The 21,440-nt window shown below is 46.9% G+C and overlaps 2 protein-coding genes across 7 annotated transcripts in view; one reads left to right on the top strand and one right to left on the bottom strand.

Annotated features, from left to right (window-relative positions):
- Positions 1-14,781, top strand: part of ATG4A (autophagy related 4A cysteine peptidase) — a 55,523-nt gene extending 40,742 nt beyond the window's left edge. The window contains exons 5-13 of the mRNA XM_072816863.1: positions 1,602-1,703; positions 1,888-1,960; positions 4,989-5,068; positions 5,815-6,002; positions 6,124-6,202; positions 10,293-10,438; positions 11,677-11,733; positions 13,411-13,519; positions 14,244-14,781. Of these exons, the coding sequence (XP_072672964.1) occupies positions 1,602-1,703; positions 1,888-1,960; positions 4,989-5,068; positions 5,815-6,002; positions 6,124-6,202; positions 10,293-10,438; positions 11,677-11,733; positions 13,411-13,519; positions 14,244-14,314 (905 nt within the window). The 3' untranslated portion in view covers positions 14,315-14,781. The remainder of the gene's footprint in view (positions 1-1,601; positions 1,704-1,887; positions 1,961-4,988; positions 5,069-5,814; positions 6,003-6,123; positions 6,203-10,292; positions 10,439-11,676; positions 11,734-13,410; positions 13,520-14,243) is intronic.
- Positions 14,782-16,740: 1,959 nt separating this feature from the next.
- Positions 16,741-21,440, bottom strand: part of COL4A6 (collagen type IV alpha 6 chain) — a 288,595-nt gene continuing 283,895 nt past the window's right edge. For all 6 annotated transcript variants that reach the window (XM_072816549.1, XM_072816546.1, XM_072816548.1 and 3 more), the window contains 2 exons: positions 20,671-20,957; positions 16,741-18,371 (listed from right to left, as the gene is read on the bottom strand). In XM_072816549.1, coding sequence (XP_072672650.1) covers positions 18,111-18,371; positions 20,671-20,957 — 548 coding nt within the window. In that variant the 3' untranslated portion in view covers positions 16,741-18,110. The remainder of the gene's footprint in view (positions 18,372-20,670; positions 20,958-21,440) is intronic.

Here is a 21,440-nt window from a genome sequence, read left to right as displayed (position 1 = left end):
TTTAAGGCTTTAAGGCCTTCTTTTCAGGGCTTAGAATAATCTGAACCCATTTCCTCTGGGTAGCATCATAATTCTGGTTTCACAGAGGAAGAAATTAAGGCTCAAGAAGTAAGGTGACTTGCTTAGGGTCAAACAGCAAGAAAGCATGGATTTGGGAACAGAAGAAGGCAGGTCTCCTGAATCCTTGTCCAGTGATGTCTCTGTGATATGCATCCTGCTCAGAGGAGATCTGTTCTCTTTAACCCTCCTCCCCATTTATAAAACACAGCAAGACGATTCTCCTGGAAGTGAATTTTGTGGGAAGCAAATGAGGAAGAGATTAAACCCCACAGTCAGCAGCAGTCTCAGTTGTTTCTAACAGAAAAGCAAACAGCAAGAAGAATTTGGAAATCGATCTTGCAGCTGAGGTAAATTCAAAGACGCCATTCTGTGAAGAAGTATTTTGGAGTGCTTCCTATTCACTTACTTCATAGCTAAGGTGGAGTGCTCACTTATCACTGTCTTCAGTCCACATTTAGTGGTACCTAGCAGCCAGCTAATTAGGATTTCCCCAGACTTGGACAATTCAGTAGCAAATGGAAAAAAAAAAGTTGGATGCAGTTCACCCTCTGAAGACTGTGCTGGCTACAAAGTTTAAAACTTTGATTTCAGAACTATTAGAAGCAAAGAAAACAGAAGATTCTGGAGACAGTGGCCTCTGGCTTCAAGAATACTTCAGTTGTGAAGTTAAATAGTGTCTAAAACCTTGAGAGAGAAATTTGTGTCTTGGAAGCCAACTAAGTCCCAGAGAGCTGTCCCATGAGACAGAGTTCCTAGAGCTGAGGGAATGGGAGAGGCACATCCTGTCTACAGCGGTGATCATGGAGAATCTTTGCAGTTGTCCTGCATCCTGGGATAAATAGACTCTGCAGCATTTGCGGGGGCGTGGGGAGATTGGCATGCCTGAGGCACAGAGGGGCTTCCTATAGGTATGATTATTTTAGTTTTGGTCACAAAGAAACCTTAAACACAGAGGTTATTCGTTTTTCTAAAGGTCAGTGTGGACTCTTTGAAGGTTGTGTAAAAATGACAGCATGCAATTTCTTTTGAGCTTCCTCAGTTGTGAATTGTGTGTATTTCCCCAGTGCACTGTTGTGTGTCTGAATAGCACTTCCCTAGTGAGACTCTTTCGCAATGTTGCCAAAATACATGAACCAAAGCCGTTGCTGTCTGTGTAGAGATGAGAGAGTATGGCGTCAGGGCGGCCTAAGGATATACCTCTGGGCTTTGTAGTGACCTCAGTAGCTGAACAGACCAGAAAAGCCTTTTCTGACATTGTTTTCATGTAATACTTATCTAGCTCCAGCCTCCGGGCTAAGTCAGTTCCTCAGTCAGCTTGTTATTTTGCTTATACTTTACACCCACAGAGACTTTGAAAGTAATGTCTCTAGATGCCTTTGTCATCAAAATCGAAGTTAATTAGGAATGTGCTAACCCGATAGCCCCTGCCTTTTAGCTGGAACTCCTTTGTTTTCTTTGTAACATCGTAGTGGCAGTAAGAGGGCAGTGAGGTAATAAGCAGTTACAAACATGACTTTCATACATTTTTTTTCCCTCAAAAGACTGGAGCTGGGAGAAACAGAAAGAACAACCCAGAGAATACCAACGGATCCTCCAGTGCTTCTTAGATAGAAAGGACTGTTGCTACTCTATCCATCAAATGGGTAAGGTCACATCAGTGGTCTTGAGGCAGTGTTCTGTACCTTCTGCTTTCATCCCCTGCCTTATATGGGCTCTGCAAACTTGTCCATCTGCTTAATTATTCATGCAAAAAATTAGGAGTTTGTGGCATGCTGGAAGAACTTTTGCTAACGTCTCTTTTTTTCCCCCCTCCCCACATAAAAACAGCACAGATGGGTGTAGGAGAAGGGAAATCAATTGGCGAATGGTTTGGACCAAATACAGTTGCACAGGTATTAAAGTAAGTAAAAGAGCCTGGCATCCGCCTTACAGAACTGTCTCCTGTGCCTCCCTCTTCTGCCAGCTCAGTGTCCCATCAAGCTAACTGTTCTTGCCATCACTAAGCCACCAAACATCTGTATCATTTTGCTTGGACAGTTCTTTGAAATGTGCATGTGTGGACATCTGTTCTAGTATTATCAGAGTTATATCCATCTGTACCAGTATATCAGGGTGAGGGGGGCACCCCAAGACTCCCTCAATATCCATTCCCTCTCCAGGTTGGTGCTCGCCTTCCAGGGGACCATCAGCCTGAGGGTCACTTTGAAGCCAGAGGGCTAACACTAAGTGGTGGAGGCTGAGACAGCCTAGGCAAGACAATGGACTCCCTCCCACCCCGTAGAGTGTAAAAGACCTCACTCATTCATTTGTTCCTTCAATATTTACTGAGTGGCCCTCCTGTGCTACCTGCTGGGTATCTAGAAATAAATTAGATGCAGCCCTTGCCTCAGGGAACTCACGAATAGACAAACCTCAAGGGCGTCAGTTTGTCATCTCTTAGCAGACTCCAGGTCCGCTTTGGCAGTTGCTCTGTCAAGTTGCAGAATTCACCTCCCATGGCAAGAGGCAAGGTGGAGAATTGGAGACCGACATTTTAATTTTAATTTTTAAGTAATTTTAAAAAGATTTATTTATTTGAGAGAAAGCGAGAGCATGAGCAGGGGGAGGAGCAGAGGCTAGAGGGAGACGCAGACCCCCTGCTGAGCAGGGAGCCTGACACAGGGCTCAATCCCAGGACCCCTGGGATCATGCCCTGTGAGCCAAAGGCAGCCGCTTGACCCACTGAGCCACCGAGATGCCCCATAAGCCTGACATTTTAGAAGGGAATGGCGTGAGTGGCATCAGCATTTACATCTGCAGGCCACCTCACCTGTTGTCACTTTCCTTCCTGACAGCCTGCCACTGAATGAAAACTCCATGAGGGCAGAGATGGTATTTGTCTCATTCACTACCATAACACTAGCACATAAAACTGCCTGGAGCATACAAGAGTTCAATAAATACTTGCAGGATGAATGAAGATGGCATCCAGAGTCTGGGGCTGGATTTAGGCATCAGAAGGTTGAAACCATCTGGACTCCTTGGGTGTAGCTTGCTTCTTCAATTCCTGGGCTCTCCGGAGGATGACAGTGGGATCCGCTCCATAAAAAGTACTGAGGGAGCACTGTTTCAGTTATTAACCACTCTTCAATGATCTAGAAGGCTCTGGAAATGTGCTCATGTGGGGAGTAGGCTGGATTTCCTGGGGACTCAAGGGGGAAATCTGTATCTTGGCTTTATTCCTTGCTAAGATACCAACCCCCCTGAGACCACTTTCTTGCCTTAGTCCATAGTTCCTTTTGGGGGATGGTTGATTCTGCCGAGTGAAGATCCGGCAGTATTTCAGGAACCAGCATAGGAGCCCCAGGTAGAAACTGTAGAAGGTGGGACGCCTGTGTGGCTCAGTGGTTGACCGTCTGCCTTTGGCTCAGGGCATGATCCCAGGGTCCTGGGATCAAGTCCTGCATTGGGCTCCCCGGAGGGAGCCTGCTTCTTCCTCTGCCTGTGTCTCTGCCTCTCTGTGTCTCTCATGAATCAATTAATAAAATCTTTTTTTAAAAAAAGCCTGGAAGGTGAATCAGAAGGGCTGTGCTGCACCCCAAACTCAGCTGGAAATGGCTGGAGGCCCAGAGATTTTTACATGATGTCCCTCAGAATTTGCTTTTTTCTTCTAAATTCTGAAGTTCTTAACAGCAGACAAATGGAAACATACATTTTTAAAAGATTTTATTTATTTATTCATGAGACACACACACACACACACAGAGAGAGAGAGAGAGAGAGAGAGAGAGAGAGAGGCAGAGGGAGAAGCAGAGAGCCCAATGTGGGATTCGATCCTGGGTCTCCAGGATCAGGCCCTGGACTGAAGGCAGTGCTAAACCGCTGAGCCATGCGGGCTGCCCAAAACATACATTTTTTAAAGAATTTAGGTGAGTTTTGATTCATTGTGATTGTGACCATTAACAACAGAATATAAGTACATCAGGGAAAGGTGATATCTCAAAAGGAATGAAATTAAAGTACAATGGTAATTAGTCTCTTCCTGGGAGCTACTTTGGTTAGGAAAAGAATATATATATATTTTTTTTCTTTTGTCCAGTGAGACTGGACTTTACCCAAGAGTCCCAGAAGTACCCAGGTTGAATGAACATGCCTTCTTTCAGACAGGCAAGAGGGAAATGTAAGGGAGATATGGTCATGGTGCTTTACTCAGATCCTGGATGATCCCTCTGTCAAAGGGGTTTTCTTTCTAACCTTCTCCGAAGTCACACAGTTCAGCGTACTCTCTCAGTTCAGCATACTCTTTCTCTTCAGCTGCTGGCCAATGAGGCACCATATCAAGGCCATCTGCAGCCCAAATCTCTTGAACAGCTTTCGTACTGCATTGTGGGAGGGGTGTAAGAGATCTCTCTCTCTCTCTCTCTCTCTCTCTCCATCTTCCTGGGCATATTCTCCATATTATGTGCTCCCAAACATGCGTGTATGTATTTACATATATATGCATATATATGTATGTATGTATATATGTGTATATATATGTATGTATATATATAATTTATATTTTTATGGAAGTTTCCTGTTTTGGGAAAAAAGCAGTCAAAATGCCTTTTGAAAAGAGAAAATACAATGTCTTGGGAGCAGAAATGCTGGTACCTTTTCTCTTTCACCCAGCAGGAGTAACATCATCTTGTGAGGTAGATTTTTCCATCTTGTAAAGCAGGGCTTCTCTTTTTCAGGGTTTGAAAACAGTGACTCTGGCTTTCCCAAGGTCCCTGGACATGGGATGTTCCAGTGCTCTTGGTCAAGGGAGCCAGAGCTTGACCCAATCCCTAACTTCTCTGTGGCCCAGTGTTTGGTGACTTTAGGGCCACTGGGCGTAGACGGTACTGCTTTCCTGCTGATGTTACCCATCTCTCCCAATTTTGACCTCCCTGTGTGTTGCCTTGCAGAAAACTTGCTTTGTTTGACGAGTGGAATTCCTTGGCTATTTATGTTTCGATGGATAACACTGTGGTCATTGAAGATATCAGTGAGTCCCTAGCCTGTTTACCTTGCTGGGTGGTGGGTGATTGAGGCCCCTTCCTCAACATTCAGAAATTGTATATGTGTTTGTGTGTGTGTGTGTGTGTGAGAGAGAGAGAGAGAGAGAGAGAGAGAGAGAGAGAAGGGGGAAGGAGGGGGAAACAGGCAGAGAGACAGGCAGGTAGACAAACAGACACTGACTCTGGCCTGCTCCACCAAAGCAGGGAGACTTAGAAGAGCACAGGAGTCTGGTTAATTATCCCCTGGGCCTTTTCTTGTCTACCCTTTCAGTTTTCTGAAAGGAAGAAAACAATGACAGGGTCTTCTCTGGCCCTCAATGAACTATCAGACCCTTTCCCTGCAGGATACTCAGAGTATGGATAACCAGTGAAGCCATAAACAGGGCCCCCACTTACCCAGCCCTATGCTCTCCACCACAGGGTTAGAGAAACCAAAATATACAGTCCCTGTCTCAAAGGCCCTTGCAGACTAGTTGAGAAATAAAATTTTCTCAATGAGCCCATACTATCTGGCAGGAGGTGAGTGCTCAGTTACCAGAAGGAAGAGAGGTAAGGGGATGGAGGTGTGGGCCTGGGCGTCCTGTGCAAGGTGGCACAAACTACACCCTGGGGGCAGAGGGGAAGGCCTTCCAGGCAGGAGATGTCACAGGAGGTTGCCCTTAGCTTGGCCCAGGGCATATCTCGGATGACCAGGTACCCCTCTTAACCCAGCTCTCTTGTCTTCCGTTTCTAGAAAAAATGTGCTGTGTCCTCCCCTTGAGTGCAGACACAATTGGTGAGAGCCCCCTCAACACTCTGAATGCTTCAAACCAGAGTAAGAGTGCCCCTGCCTCCTGCCCAGCCTGGAAACCCCTGCTGCTCATCGTGCCCCTTCGCCTGGGCATAAACCAAATCAACCCTGTCTATGTTGATGCATTCAAAGTAAGTCACTCCTTTTCCCGGGCCCATTGCTGCCTGCCCATCACACCGCCATGTGAGCACAGAGATCCGTGAGCAGCAGTCCACAAGTGAGTTGAGAATGTTGCATTCTCTTTCCCTCTAGGAGTGTTTTAAGATGCCACAGTCTTTAGGGGCATTAGGAGGAAAACCAAATAACGCCTATTATTTCATAGGATTCTTAGGTAAGAAAAGAGGACTCACAAGTAAGTCGTCATGGGCTAGGGGTGGGGGGCAGAAGGTTTGCCTGGGAGCCCAGGCAATTCTGGTCAGGGGGCCCTCATCCAGCCCAGAGATTCCATGGCTTCTGGTGAGCTCATTCTGCCTCTGGCCTGATCAGTGGAGAATAACACTTCTCTCTGCACCATGGAGAGCAGATCCCTCTTCAGTACGTCCACTTCCTTGCCTCTTGATGAGATGGTTTCACAGCTGCTTTCCCACTGGACCACCCCAGGGGCACAGCATCATCTTAGCATCTCTCTCTCCTTTATGTGGGGCCCAGGGTGGCAGGGTTTCACTGCCCTGGCGTTGTGGGTCTCCATCTTCTTGGGGCTTGGGCATTCAGCCTGGGAACCATCCTTTGACCCAGGCCCAGCTGTGTGGGCCTGCTGCCTCATTATTTGGAGCCATGACCAGGTAGAGGTGAGAGGAGGCCAAGACAGAGCTATCCTTTCTCTAGTAATGGGGGCTAAGCCTTAAAACCACTGATGTCCTAATGCGGATCCTAACCAGCAGCCCAGCATTCCCTGCCTCAATTGATGCCTCTGGAAACCTAGCCACCATATACACTAGCTGTGATGACAGTCATAGTCATTTAATGCCCTTGGCACGCAAGGTGAGCTAGCCCAGCGCTTTTCAAACTGTGATGTGCACACAGATCACCCTGTGAACTGATTAAAATGCGGGGTCAGCAGGCCTGGGCTGGGCCCTGAGACCCTGCATTTCTGGCTGGGGGGTCCTGATGCTGCTGGTGTACACACCACATGTTGAGTGCTAGGGGCCCAGATACCTGGTTAGTGCTGGTAGAGCACAGGGAAGGGAGTGACATGGCCTGAAACTGGGCATCAAGGAATATGAGCTTGGAGAGCCTTGGGTAGGCCAGGGTGAGCCAGAGCAGGCATGGGGCATGGCAGGGAGGTTGTTCAGAGGAGAGGGTGAAATGGGCTTGGCCCCCCTCCTGCCCTACTCCTTGGAGATTCAGAGAGGTGAGGTGGCCTAGGAACAGAAGTCGTTGGCCCTGTACACAGTCTTCCACTTGCCAGCTGTGTGATAGCAGGAAAAGAAACATCCACTCTTTTGTTTCAGTTTCTCTTGTAGAAAATAGGGCTGGGGCGCCTGGTTGGCTCAGTTGGTAGAGCATAAGACTCTTGCTGTCGGGATGGTGAGTTCGAGGCCCACGTTGGGCATAGAGCTTATGTTAAAGAACAGAAAAAGAAAACAGGGCTCATACCTGCCTCGCGGTGCTGTCACCTCACAGTAGAGCACTCAGTGAAGAGTCAAGCCTGTAGTACTCAGCCAGTGAAAGGTGGCCCCACCCTTCCTGACCCCCTGCACATCTTGCCTTTGCCCCCTTCTCTTTGAGGCAGGGTTTCTACACAGTGGCCTCAGCGCTCTCCCTTGCTGCCATCTATTGGCTAAACCCGAGAACTACAGCTTGATGGGAAATTGGCAAACCAGGGAGGCGTTTATTTTTCTAAGTACAAAATCCAGTATTGGGAGTTACATAAACACAGATATCTTCTGATTCTAAGCTTTTGGGTTCCTGTCAGAGAAAAGGTGGCAAAAATCAGTGTTCTCTTTTTCTGTACTCAAGGGCAAGGCTGAAACATACTGGAAAATGATTTTGGAGGGACCTCAAAGAATAATATATGGGACACCCGCTGGGGGACCTGGCCTCCCTTACCCCCATGTTACCCAGAGAGAGTTGGTTAAAGTCCTCCTGAATCCCCTTTTCTGACTTACCCCCTTTGCTGTATTAGGTTGGGGGTTCCGGATTGGTCAAATGTCTGAAGGGAGGGAATAGATAAGAACTACCATTTGCTGAAGAGCTATCTTGTGCCAAATTCCCTGCAAAGTCCCACCCCCAGACAGATAGTCATTTAATGACATTTTTAGATGACATTTAATGACAGCTAGATAGGCAGGCATACAGACAGACAGAGAACATATATACACATAGAGGGATAGATAGATAGTCCTATATTGAGATGTAGCGATAGAGTTAGCATGATACCCCTGTGAGTCAAAGCTTACTCTAGTGAAACTAAGAGCTAGATGTTGTGGTCTCAAGATCACCCAGCCAGAAAGTAGCAAATCCAGGGTTCAATCCCAATTTGGCCATCTCTGCCTACCATGCCACGTTGCTTCCTGAGGGCCCCATTTCCTGGTGGGAAGCTGGGCAAAGCTCTCGGTGTGTGACACGAGTGCCAGGATGAGAGTCTGTCTGTTCAAAGTTGCCTGCTTGCACAGGAGATTTTGTCCCCTGCACTTGAGTGAAGTGATCCTGAGATCCATAGCATGAGCCCTATGTCCACAGATGGTTGAGCAGGCTGCCTCTTGTCTTCAGACCCAATAAGAAACCTTGGGTTGGTTCCCACATCACTTCTAAGACTTTTTAGGGATTCCACTGTATCTCTTTTAAGTACTCTCAGAAACAGCATGTCCTGCAATGGTCCACTCCAGACACACACACACACACACACACACACACTTTCACAGAAAGGGCCAGAATCAGAGAGGATGCTCTCACTATCCAATTATCCCTAGCACCTTAACTTGAAACACTCTGGCAGAATGCTCGATCCGAACCCCACTCTGGATTTCTATTTTCTTGTACAAAGCTTCCTTTTCTTCTTACTTTTTTAATGGTCGTAAGTAGACTTCATTCTAAACATTCTGGTTGTTGCTTTTCTTTGTGACTTGAGACTTTTGGGGTGTAACTGATCTCACCCACCTGTGGTCCAGCGGGAATGGATATATATATATATATATATTGACTTTCGTAAGGCAAGAAGTCACATGAGGGAATTGATTTTCACATACTCTGAAACATCTATTTGTAGGGAAGTACTTTTGAGTTGAAGCACGGTACTGCTATGACCACCTTATATCTGTATTGTGTTTTAATCATTTCACAGAGAAGAAACCTCCCAGTTCTTAGAATACCCTGTGAGGTAACTGGAACAGGCCTCGTGTGACCCCGGTTTAAAAACAAGAAAATAAGTACAGAATGAAATGAGTGGTTTGTCCCAGGTCTGTGATAGACACAAGTTAAACTATTTGCCAGACATCAGAAACACATGCTTTGCTAGCAGAAGCACTTAGATGTGGCCCAGCACAGTCTTGGATGCCATTCCAGGGAGAGTCTCAGTGGGGCATCTCTCTCTACTGCATCCTCCTGCCTCAGGGAATCTCTCTTTAGCTGTCGAACACAGTCTAGAGCACAGAGACCCAGATGGTCCCGAGGCCTGGAAAGCGAGGTTGAGGTGCCACTTTTGCCAACTCAGCATGCCACTGATGAGCTTTGGAGGGACTCTTGACCCTTTGAATATTGAAGGAGAGATTTTACTATTTCAAACTCCTCCCAGGTCATTATTGGGCTAGGCTTTTTCAATTGGATGAAGTATGGCATCTCTCTCATTTGTGCAGTAAGAATTTTCGTAGTGAGGTATATCTGTACTGGTGTCAAAGTGACCGGGGCAGTGTTTACAATAGAAGTCACTAACTTGCTAATGACGATTAGCTTGCCAGCTAATAAAGATCAACAGTCAGAGCCCATCCATAGCAGAGTCAGCATTCCCATTTCTTTCAGAGGCCAAGGCTTTTTTCTTACCAGATGTGCTCTCTGACCATAGGTCTGAGAACCAGTGGTATGGAGCAGAGATGCTTCCCAATGTGGAGAGAGGCAGGAAGCTCCCTTATGGCACCTGGGCTCATGCCCTGGTGATTGTACCCACTGCTTCTTTGCTAAACTGCTGCTCACAGAGCCTGCCATGTCATCTGTGGTTTCTCATTCCCACCTTTTCTCAAACCTGTCACTCTCCATTTTTTGGTCTTGGATTTTGAGGGGGTGCACGTGCTAGGGCAAGTCTTCTCAGTGAATGATTAGATTTGGCTTCCTTCAAGCATGGTCACCCAGGTTCAGGCTTTCTGTCATCTCATTCCCATTGTCACCAAGGGTGGTATTAAGAAGAACAGAGTGCCTCCTCCTGAGGGACAGGGGTGGAACTGGGGCCAGTGGTTCTTTCCAGGTGAAGTATGTCTCATTCCAAACAGGCGATGAGCTCATTTTCTTGGACCCTCATACAACCCAGACTTTTGTTGACACCGAAGAGAATGGAACGGTTGATGACCAGACTTTCCATTGCCTGCAGTCCCCACAGCGAATGAACATCTTGAACTTGGATCCTTCCGTCGCCCTGGTATGTATCTACTGGTTGGGTGGGCCAAGAGATCCAACACCACCCTGTTACAGATTGGTTCCCTGGGAGTCACCTAGGTTGCTAGGTAGGGGGGCAAGAAGGTGTTCACTGGCCATGCCCCCCCCACACTCAGAGGTACCATAGTGTTGTGGGGGAAGGGATGGACCCCAAAGGCGCAGGACTAGAGTTGGAATCCAGGCCTTGCCACTTACTGGCTGTGGACTTAGGGGGAGTCCTTTTAACTTTTTCTGAGCCTCACTCTTCTCATCCCTAGAAAGGAGCTAAACAATCATTCCTTCAGGGTTGTGTGAGATATACCATGCATGAGGCGCTCAGCACAGTGCCGGGCACATGGCGAGGTTTCCGTACACATTAGTCACTATTACTGTTAGTCCTTCCCCTTTTACTTCTTGCCCCCAAATTATTGCCAGCCAGGCACAGGGAATAAGGTGGGACACAGTCAAGGATACATCATGGAGTGAGGATCTTCCAGGCGGAAAGTGCTCATTCTTCTGGGGTGTGCCCTCCAGGAGGTTGCAGGGCTTTTCCCCCTAGAACTGGGACTGTCTACACTACCACCTACACACGCCACCAGTGAAGCTGCCAGTGGTCCTGAGTTCTGTCTACACCCTCTCTCCCAGTTTAACTCGATTGTCAGAGCACGAGAGCCTGGTCACTGACAGAGCCTCCTCTTGTTTGGGACCATTCTGTTGCTACTGTAGGGTGGTCCTGAGGATGGGGAAGGAGGGAGATGATTCTCTTTATTCTAATAGATCATTTCCTTCAGGTCAAAGCCCTTGTATTATGTATTGCCTTTAGCTAAAAGTATAAAAGTACTATTTGGCTTTTGTCACTTGGTTTCATTGCCTGTTCTGGATGAATGTGCCTCTGTGTGTGCTTAAGCGTAATGGAATTAACCTCATGCTTTGGAGATTTGGCTTCAAGCTACTATACTTCACAGCACGAGGGAGAGGGACAGGGAGGGGGACAGGGACAGGGAAAGAGGGAGAGGGAAAAAGAAGGAGAGAGAGAGAAATGGAATGAACTCATCAATGTGTGTGTCCAGGTAAGGTGATGACCCGGGAGACAGAGCAGTGCTTTGTTATTGCTGTAAGACACATCTGAAGAGAGTGGCCCACATCCTGTCTTTGGGCCAGTGGCCCCATCTTGCAGTCCAAAGGGCCTGAGGTGGTGCCCTTGACCAGTTCTAAGTTATGTTCTCTTGCTTTCCCCCCAAGGGATTTTTCTGCAAAGAAGAAAAGGACTTTGATAGCTGGTGTAGCCTCGTGCAGAAGGTAAAGATGCATGTTTTCCTTAGTCTTAACAGAAGTTATTTGGTAGGGTCCCTTTCCAAGACTGCTTCACATAGTGACATAGATTGAGCCTGATAGGATTTTACTGCAAGAAAAAAACTGAGATATGGGGGATTATGCATAATTCTGGGGAACCAGAGCAAAACCTTTGTTTGAAATATGCTTAGTACATCAAGTGAGTGATATTTTTAGCTTCGTAATATTTCAACTAATTATGCCTATGAGTCACATGAACTAGTCAATGAATATTCCACCATTTTACCTTAAAAATGCTCATTTCATATTTCATCTCAGGTCTTCCTCATTCCATTGGTAGTGCTAAGATAGTCGAAGGAACTAAGCTGCTTTTCTGTTTATTTCATGGTCCATTTACAGTTTCATATAGTCCAGAAGGGTTTAGGGAGCTTGTCTCCCTCTTAACTGTCTCATTTCTCTAAAATACAGGCATGCTGCCATCAAAGGAAACACAGTTTGCAGGAGTCTGTGTAAAGACTTAAAGCCAGATATTCTCCCCTCTCAGTATTTTGTGTAGAAGGGTATTTACTGTTTTCCTGGCTCACTAGTCTTTGTATCTGCCTTCCCCCCCCGCCAATCCTTGCTTCTAACATATGCCACACATGTGGGAGACATTGATAAAAATGTTTATCGAAAGAATGGCGATCATAGGGAGTAGTTGAAAAGCACCCTGGATGGGGTGGCATGAGACATGCTGTTCTCCTACCTGGAGAAAATAAAAAGAAGTTGGGGTTATGGGATCCCAGATCCTCTTGCAAATGTAAGGAGGGCAGATTTTTCTTCACAAGTGAACAAATAATTGACATTAATATCCCTCGCTGAATGTGAAACCCCAGTTAATAAGTGGCTGAGACATAGTGAAGAATTATTTTCTAAAGGCAATACTTAACAATTCAGGATGCAGCAAAACTGTATTCACATCACATTTAAAGTCTGAATGGTAATTCACTGGTAAGACTATATGCCATCTAAATTAGGACATATACTACTACAAAGTGTTGGACGAAAGCCAGAACCATGCCAACTCATACTAGTATTCTCTTGGGGCCGATTTAACGTAATTAACACACATTGGCATGAGCCAATGATTCAGAAACATGTCGGCCCTGAATTGAGATAGGCCCGGGAAACTGGCATGTGACCTGAACCGCATGACGGATCATAGGCAATGAGTTAGTGAGTGTGGACTTCCATCAGATACTCTTTCCAGCGTCCCTCCTTCCCGGTTGACCAGATCTAGAACTGAAGAGGGCTGGGTCTTCGGATAGGTCGAGTAGTGGGTGGGCATGTTGGCTAGGGCTTTGTTTTCACCTTTTTTTTTTTTAAAGATGTTATTTATTTATTCATGAGAGACAGAGAGAGAGAGAGAGAGAGAAAGAGAGAGAGAGGCAGAGACACAGGCAGAGGGAGAAGCAGGCTCCATTCAGGGAGCCCAACATGGGACTTGATCCCGGGTCTCCAGCTCCAGGATCAGGCCCTGGGCTGAAGGCCACACTAAACCACTGAGCCACCCGGGCTGCCCCTGTTTTCACCTTTCAACAGCCAGGCCACTCTCTTAGGGCTTGGGCCCATGGATGGACAGACAACAGAACAGCAATGTGGAGTAGCTCTGAAATGTTTACAGCTGTTTCTGTGTGTCCTTAGGAAATTCTAAAGGAAAATTTAAGGATGTTTGAACTGGTTCAGAAACATCCATCGCACTGGCCTCCCTTTGTTCCACCAGCCAAGCCAGAAGTGACAACCACTGGGGCAGGTAAGCCATTGTTCAGGGGTTCCTGGGCCAGCAGACCCTTGGGTAACAGTTGTTTTACAAGACTGAAACAGCAGTAGCTCATGCTTTCCATGGAATGTACAATTGCTATTCAGCAGGGCTGATCAAGAAATGGGGTCCCTGATGATTTTAATCTTCTGATGAATTGATCTTTACCAATTTCACAGATGGATAGAAGAAAATGAGCTCGATACAAAAGTGCCACACAAAATCAGAATGACTAGAACTTGTTTCCCATGGTCTGGTTCAAAAAACAAATCAGAGGCCATGGGTGATTGGAAAGATACCTCCAAGATCCCAGAGCCCCATCCTGGTCCCTGTGAGTAAGAGTGTTTAATGAGCTCAATTATTTTGCTTCTTTTTAAAAATTTTATTTATTTATTCATGAGAGACACAGAGGCAGAGGGAGAAGCAGGCTCTCTGCGTGTAGCCCAATGTGGGACTCGATCCCAGGACCCCAGGATCACAATCCAAGCCAAAGACAGACATTCAGACACCAGTGAGCCACCAAAGTGCCCCTATTTTGCTTCTTCATAAAGAATCTTTAGTACTTGTCAGCGGTCTCACCTGCAAGTCTCCTCCCGACAAGCTTGTCTGCAGCAGAACAACTTAAAAAAATGCATAGCCTTAACTAGCTGAGTAACTGTACTGACGACTTCAACCTGAGTGTCAAGCTTTCCTCTTTCTCATTTCCATATTCCCATAGAATTCATTGACTCCACCGAACAACTAGAGGACTTCGACCTAGAGGAAGATTTTGAGATCCTGAGCGTCTAAAAGAGTAGAACCTTGATGTGGAGGTCTGTCTTCCATCTGGCACCAGAGGAACACGAACCCAGTACACAAAACTTCTCTATAGTCAGCAAGTGCCTGATATGCCAAGAGCATACAAACTTGATAGCAATCATGAGTGAGCCAATCACCATTTTTCAGAAAACAAACAATAACAACCCTTCCCCAGAACGAACTAGAACAATCATGGAGTGTAGGAGCAGAAAGGTTAGGAGTCATCTCTTGCTTCCCAGCTTGTCTTCCCTGGCCATGGCGAGACTTCAGCTACTGAAATGAGGAGGTGGTAGCTGGGAGAGAGACAGCAACTCACACCTTGCTTCAAGCACCAGCAGAGGAGAGATGGTTACCCCATGCTTCTTCACCTTTCAGGCGTGACCTCTTTTGGGCTGAATACTAAGAAGCAATCTGTTCTCTTGCTCTAATAATAAAGTGATTGCATCAGGGACAAAGAAGTCTTGTTATTTCATGGTGTTCACGGTGTTATTTTAAATGGCAGTTTGTCAAAGAGATGACCTCAGATGTGCCTTGGTTGATCTCTTCCTTACCTGAGGGAACCTTACTATCTGATGGGTCACTGTCACCGTCCTTTACTGATATTTTTGTTGGATGTCACCCTGTCTTTAAGTCATGATCACTTTATTTTTATTTATTTTTTAAAATTCTTTTTCTAAAAAGTAGATTGTATCTATTTATTTGAGAGAGACACGGAGAGAGCATGAGCGAGGGGGGAGGGGCAGAAGGAGAGGGAGAAGCAGGTTACCCCCTTGAGGAGCCTGATACCGGGCCCAAGCCAAAGGCAGATGCTTAACCAACTGAGCCACCCAAGCAGCCCAAGTCATGATCACTTTAAATCAGCAGTGGGCAAACTTTTCTTGTGAAGGGCCAAATAGTAAACATTTTCAGTGTTGCAGCTACTCAGCTCTGTCATAGCTACTCAGCTCTGCTCTCAAAGTGCAAAAACATCCGTAGCCCGCATGTACACAAATGGGCCTGGCTGTAAGCCAATAAAACTTTATTTGTAAAATCAGTTGGAGAGCTGGATTTGGCTTGAAGGCTGTCGTTTGCCACTCTCTGACTTAAATTGTTGATTTGGGAGCCCCTAGGTGGCTCAGTTGGTTAATCATCTACCTTTGGCTCAGGTCATGATCCCAGGTTCCTGGGATCAAGTCCTGCATCAAGCTCCCTGCTCCATGGTAAGTCTGCTTCTCCTTCTCCCTTTGCCTGCCACTCCCCCCACCCTTGTGCTCTCTCTCTCTCTCTGTAAAATAAATAAATAAAATCTTTAAAAAAACAAATAGTTGATTGGGGGAAATAAAAAAAATTGTGTTTGACTTAGACTCCATTTTGGTTGACAGCCATAATTAGAAAAAATTATTCATGTGGGAACTTTTAATCCGTGCAGCAAATGCAATTCTGAACCATTTCAGGATGAGCAACATAACAAATCTTAGAGCACATTTTCATCAAATTGGCTTTGCTAAACCCTCTTTTGTGAGGATGCACCTCAAGCCCAAGCTGTATCTTCCCATATTCCTCTCCTTTCCTCTTAATTTGTGTGCATTTCACCCCCATCCTCATCAACTCCCAAGGAGGCCAGCAACCACTAGCTTGAAAGCTAGCACCCAACCAAAGTTTGTGTTTTGTTTTGCTTGTATATACAGGAATATTAGAACACTTGTTTCCTTAAGTTCCATTTTATTCTTTTTTTTTCCAGTTGCTAATCTATTCCAGTGGTTCAAAAATCAAAAGGTGCAAAATGGTATGAAGTGACAATGTCTCTCCCCCCACAGTTCAGTTCTATTCCCTGAATGCTCCCGGTGTCATTGCTTTCTTGTTTATCCATCCAGAAGATATATTTTATGCATATACAAATTATGCATATATGTCTTGGGTTTGATTTTAACAACCTCAACATTTCTCTACTTTTTAAAAAAGATTATTTTTGAGAGAGAAAGAGCACGCACATGTGGGGGGGGTGGAGGGGTAGAGGGAGAGGGAGAGAGAGTCTCAAGCAGTCTCCGCGCTGGATGCAAGCCCCACGGGGGCTCAGCCTCATGACCCTGAGATCACGATGTGAGCTGAAACCAAGAGCTGGATGCTTAACTGACTTCATGTCCCCAGTGCCCCCAACATTTCCCTACTTTTATCTATAAAGGATCCTGAAGCCCCAGAAGTATGGAAACCTGTTTCTTGAACTCTAGCATGGACAGAGCTAAAAACAGATGTCAGCCTATTTTGAAACTGGTTGTGGATTTGTTGCCTTCTGCCCTTTGACGTTAATTGTATTTTTCCTACCTCAATGTTTGTTATAAAGCTCAGCTTGCAGTAACTGGCTCTGAGGGGCACTCACAAATTGGAGCAAAATGGGCTTTAGAGAGGTATTCATCAGAGAATGTAAAAAGAGTCAAATGTTGATGTTTGATTCCTTTTATTTGCAATGTACAAACCTGACATCATGCTTATTACTCAGGAGGTGAAGGCAACAATAATTCAGATTATACTAATTATACTTTGTGTTGGTACGGTTTACATAATATTTAAGGAAACAGAATCACCTGGAAGGAATCGTTTCATGTTAACATAGCTAAGTATTCTGGAAAATTGATAATCGGAGGAAATGGTTAAAACACATCCCCCTGAACAGAATACAATACCCTTTATAGTCAACTCACACTTGCTTTAGGTCTGCCAACTGCTAAAGAGAGGAGTATGCTAGATTTTTATGAGGTTTACAAACGTCTTAAAATAGTTTAACAGGCTACCTGTGAAAGGGCAGTTGGATGGACATTTTAATGGGAAGTCTCTAACAACAGCCTCAGAACACAAAGGACCCAACACACTGCAGCTTCAATTTGACACACTGCACACATCTGGATGGCATTTGGAATAAAGCAGGGACTTCTGAGCAACTGAGACAAGGGCTTTGCCTTTTTTGTTCCTCGAGTCAAAAGCAAAAATCACACCTCCTTATCCATCCACCTCTCTACTGCTCCCAGCCTGGGAGAAAAGGTTGTGGTTCTCATTTCCCTTTATGGACTGGCCTGGCTGCATCTGGTGCATCCTCTGCTCTACTCTGGACGAGGCCAAGTCCTAGGTCTCTGGCTGGGGAGGGAGCCAGCGTGGAGGAAGTGATTTGTCTGGGGCTATATGAAGTTAACAAGCCCCTCCTTAAGCATTCTGGGGCCCAGCATTGCTCACTCTCAAAGGAATCATAATTCCCCCTGGGCTACTGGCACCCTGTTCCAGGTCTTCTGCCACCTGCCTAGACACGGTGGATCCCCTTAAAGAGAGAGAGCTTGTCTCATGCAGGCTGGAGCCATCCACGAATGCTTAGAGAATTTTCCTTCTGAATGTGGAAACACCAGGTTCTGGTTTAAGCCAAATAAATGTGTGGTGATCTCTGGACATAAGAAATGACTTGTCAGCTGTCACGAAGGGCTTTCTGATCAAGGCGATGGGAGAGCTAGCAGTCTAAGAAAGCAGTAGCCCCGCAGGTCTTTCTGAGGTAGCCATGAATAACCACGCAAACATCCGAATCAAATGGTAGCACCAGGTTGACTGAAGTGGGACACCAGAACTCAGTAGGGGGAGCTTACCGGCCGGGCCTGAGGGTCAGGGTGGTCGGTGGCCAGTATTCCAGCCCCCGGAAGACTCCAATGTACAACTTGACGGATGAGCAAAAGGGCCTTTAGGCCTTCTTTCTTCAGCTTGTTTGGGTTTGTGAGGTGACCTATTGTGTGATGGAGGGCAGAGCAGGGGACAGGGTGGCAGGTGCCCCCTCCTATAGGCTTCTCATACACACCTGGCAGCGGCTGACTCGGGTGTGGAGCTGCCCAGCCTTGAGCGTTTCAGAGACTGGTTCCTCCCGGAACTGCTGCCTCTCTTCCACGGTTGTCAGCCAGAAACTGTACTTGTTGGCGAAGTAGTGGCAGGTGCCCCGGGCCCCACTGCACTCAATGAAAGGAGTAGCACGGAAATCCTCCAGGCAGGAGCCCGGTGAGACCAGGGACTGGCCGCCGCCCTCGGCACCAGCGGCAGTGTGCTGAAACGACAGAGTCAGCGTGTGAGCCGCACCTGCCACAGCCACCGGGGGATCAGCTCAGCTCCAGCATCTACGCAGAATACCCAGAACTGTATCATAGCACTAGGGACTGCTCCACCTCCCTCGTTGCCCTTTGGGGCCAAGAGCATCCCCTCCAAGCCCCCTGGTGCCCTCCTACCCCACTGCGTTTGGGCAAGTGGGTACATCTTCGCCAGTGCCCCCCTAATTGCTGGCATCCCACTGTATTCTGAGGTATGTTCAGTGCCTCCCAGAAAATCCCCACAGGCAGGTGGGTCTGAGAAAGGCTGGATTAAGGAAGATTCAGTAGGTTTTAGAATGCAGATCTTCTCAGAGCCTTTGTGTACTCCAAGAAGAGAAAGCGCGCAGTACGCCTCCAAGTGGCTAAACTGTGGGCCCTTCTCCCAGCATATCTAGGAATAGTGCTTACTCTGAAGTGACCTTCGTTAGAACTTCTTATGTTGTTGATTTGTTCCACACCCTTTAGGGCAACATGTAGTGTTTGTTGCTTGCTGTGTACAAGTGGGCCTCATATTTGGCCCAAGTGGGCCTCATATTTGGCCCAACCTCCTGACCCTCACTTCTGGGGCCCTTCAGCATACAATGTCAACGTCATTCATTAACCCATAGTCGCCAGTCACTGTACCCACAAGCCAGCAGTCCCTGTCTCTCTGCTCTCTATCCCTTCTCCCTTCACGTCAGCTGGGTTATTCTCTGGACCACAGCCAGCGAGGAAGAGGCTTCATACACACCCAGGTCAGCAAATGGCCAATGGGGCACCTGCCCGAGCTGGACGCTCAGGGATGGCTTGCCTAACAAAAGTTTGAGAGGGTTCATCTCCATATAAGTGACCTTTCCTGTACCCTGATACATGAAGTATCAAAGCTTCCCTTGTTTTGATCCTCACCTGGAGAACTTTCTGGAACAAACGAGACACGCTTGCCCTGCCTTACTAATGGCAGATGCTGTGTATTTTGCGCTTTGCACATGACTCAGGCTTGTTGTTGTGAATGTTGCTTTTTGTGTTGGGCAGGTGTGGAGGAGCCCCATACCAACGGACACAGCTCGTAGGTTCTTAGGCCACCTTTTAATCATTTTATCCCTCTTTTCTCCTTTTTAGTAGGCATGCCTTATAGCTTCAAGACGCCGTACTAGGCAGTCCAAATTACCAAAGCTACAGGTTTTCAGTAAGAAATAGATATTCCAAAAAAAAAAAAAAAAAGAAATAGATATTCTAGAATGTTAGCATTATGTGTAAAGTAAGAGTAAAGAAAGCCTGAATAAGGACTTAAGAGTGCTCTTGTGAGCAAAACACATGCGATTTTGTAGAGCTTTTGTACCACTCCTTGTGGAAGCTCAGGAGCCTTTCGACTTATTTCCTGGTCTGGGTGGTGTATGGGATAGAAGGATAGGTACAGCGATCCTGTTTTACGTTGGATAAACTGCCCAATTCATGTAGACGGAGCAAAATAAGGAAGTACCTCATTGCAGGTGGTAAACCAATGTGAGGAAGCCTCAGGCTTTGGTAATTCTTCAGACACTTTCTCATCAACTCACCTCTGATGACTTAGCAAGGAAGTGCTGGCGAGGCGGGGTCCTTCAATGGATGCCACACTGGTTTTCCCTGGGAGCTACTCTGGCCCTAAACTTAACCTTTTCCTCATTCAATGTCTCCTGATATTCACGGGATGTCGTATGAGGGACCTGATTCCTCCTTGGGCTTACAGATGTTCTCAGCTCTTTCTTCGCAAGACATACAGCCTTCCCACCAAAATGGAGAAGCAGAAAGATCCCAGAAAGGATGCAGAAACACAGCAGGCCCTCATCTGAGCCTTTCAGGAGGACATGATGGTGGCCAGGTGGGGGCAGGGTGCTGGGCCAGCAGGAAGAAGAGGAAGAGTCCCCATGCCCAGCCTGCGCAATGAGAGTGTGTCCCGGCCTTGAGTGGGGACAGCCTGTCCACCGGGGATCAGGTGTCTCCTCTTTCCCTCACTTGCAGCATAACTGAAGCAGGCATTAAATGTTAGGGCCTTTGCCAGTGATTCATAGATATTCTCACCCCTGGACCACTGGGTACAAACTGCTCCTTTGTACTCACCCTCAAGATCACCCATCATTCAAACAGAACTGCCCTCTGCTCTTTAGCCAAGGTCAAGACAAGCATTTTCCTTCTTTCCGCATTCTGTGCTACCTACCTCATGTCACTGGGGCCCATGAACCAGCCCAAGGGACCCTCCCAGGGCGCCTCTATGCTGGGGAAGGGGACAGGGCAGGGTCTCACCATGAGGAAGGAGTACCCAATCCAGAGGCTGTGCCAGCCCAGGGGGCACTGCGGGATGGTGATGTCCTGGCTGTGCACGGCAATGGCCTGTGAGGGTGCCTCGCACACCGAACAACGGCTGATGTACTGGGGGATCTGGGCCTGGCCGACGGGCATCATGGGAATGGGGGCGGTGGTGGAGAGCCAGTAGGATTTATCATTGCGTCTGGCGTAGTGGCACACTTCGTTGATGTTGCAGTAGATGAAGGGCATGGTGCTAAAGCGGGGCAGGCAGGAGCCAGCAAAACCTGGAAGGAAAGCAAGTGGGCAAGAGCCAGTAAGGTCCAGCGGACTGGTGGGGCTGAGATGGTCCCCAGCGCCACTGGGACTGGACTAGTCAGGTTGACTGACATCCCACCGCTTGTGCCCGAACTGGGACGGCTCTCCCTTCAATCCTGGCACACTGTACAAACACTGGTGTCTGTTGGTCAAATCCTATTTTCAACACGCCAGGGAAGTTTGATAATGAGTGGAATCTTTTTATAAGCCGCAGAATGACTCCCTAATTAATCTACTATGTAAAACCAGCATTTAATAGTCTGTGGTTCAGAGTCAGCACACCTGTAGACAATACAATTAATTCTTGGGTAATTGCTGTTGCCCCACAAGTCATATTAGTGTTATTACTGCTGCTAATCGCTAAAGTGTAATGGATGCTTAACATGCCAAACGGTGTCCAAAGCATTTTATGTTGAGTGATTCATGTCATTCTTCCACCGCCCTGTGAGATA

This window comes from Canis lupus, chromosome X (genome assembly GCF_048164855.1).
Source record: "Canis lupus baileyi chromosome X, mCanLup2.hap1, whole genome shotgun sequence".
NCBI lineage: Eukaryota > Metazoa > Chordata > Mammalia > Carnivora > Canidae > Canis > Canis lupus.
Note: the sequence above shows the minus strand (reverse complement) of the source record. Positions and strands in the feature narration are given on the sequence as shown.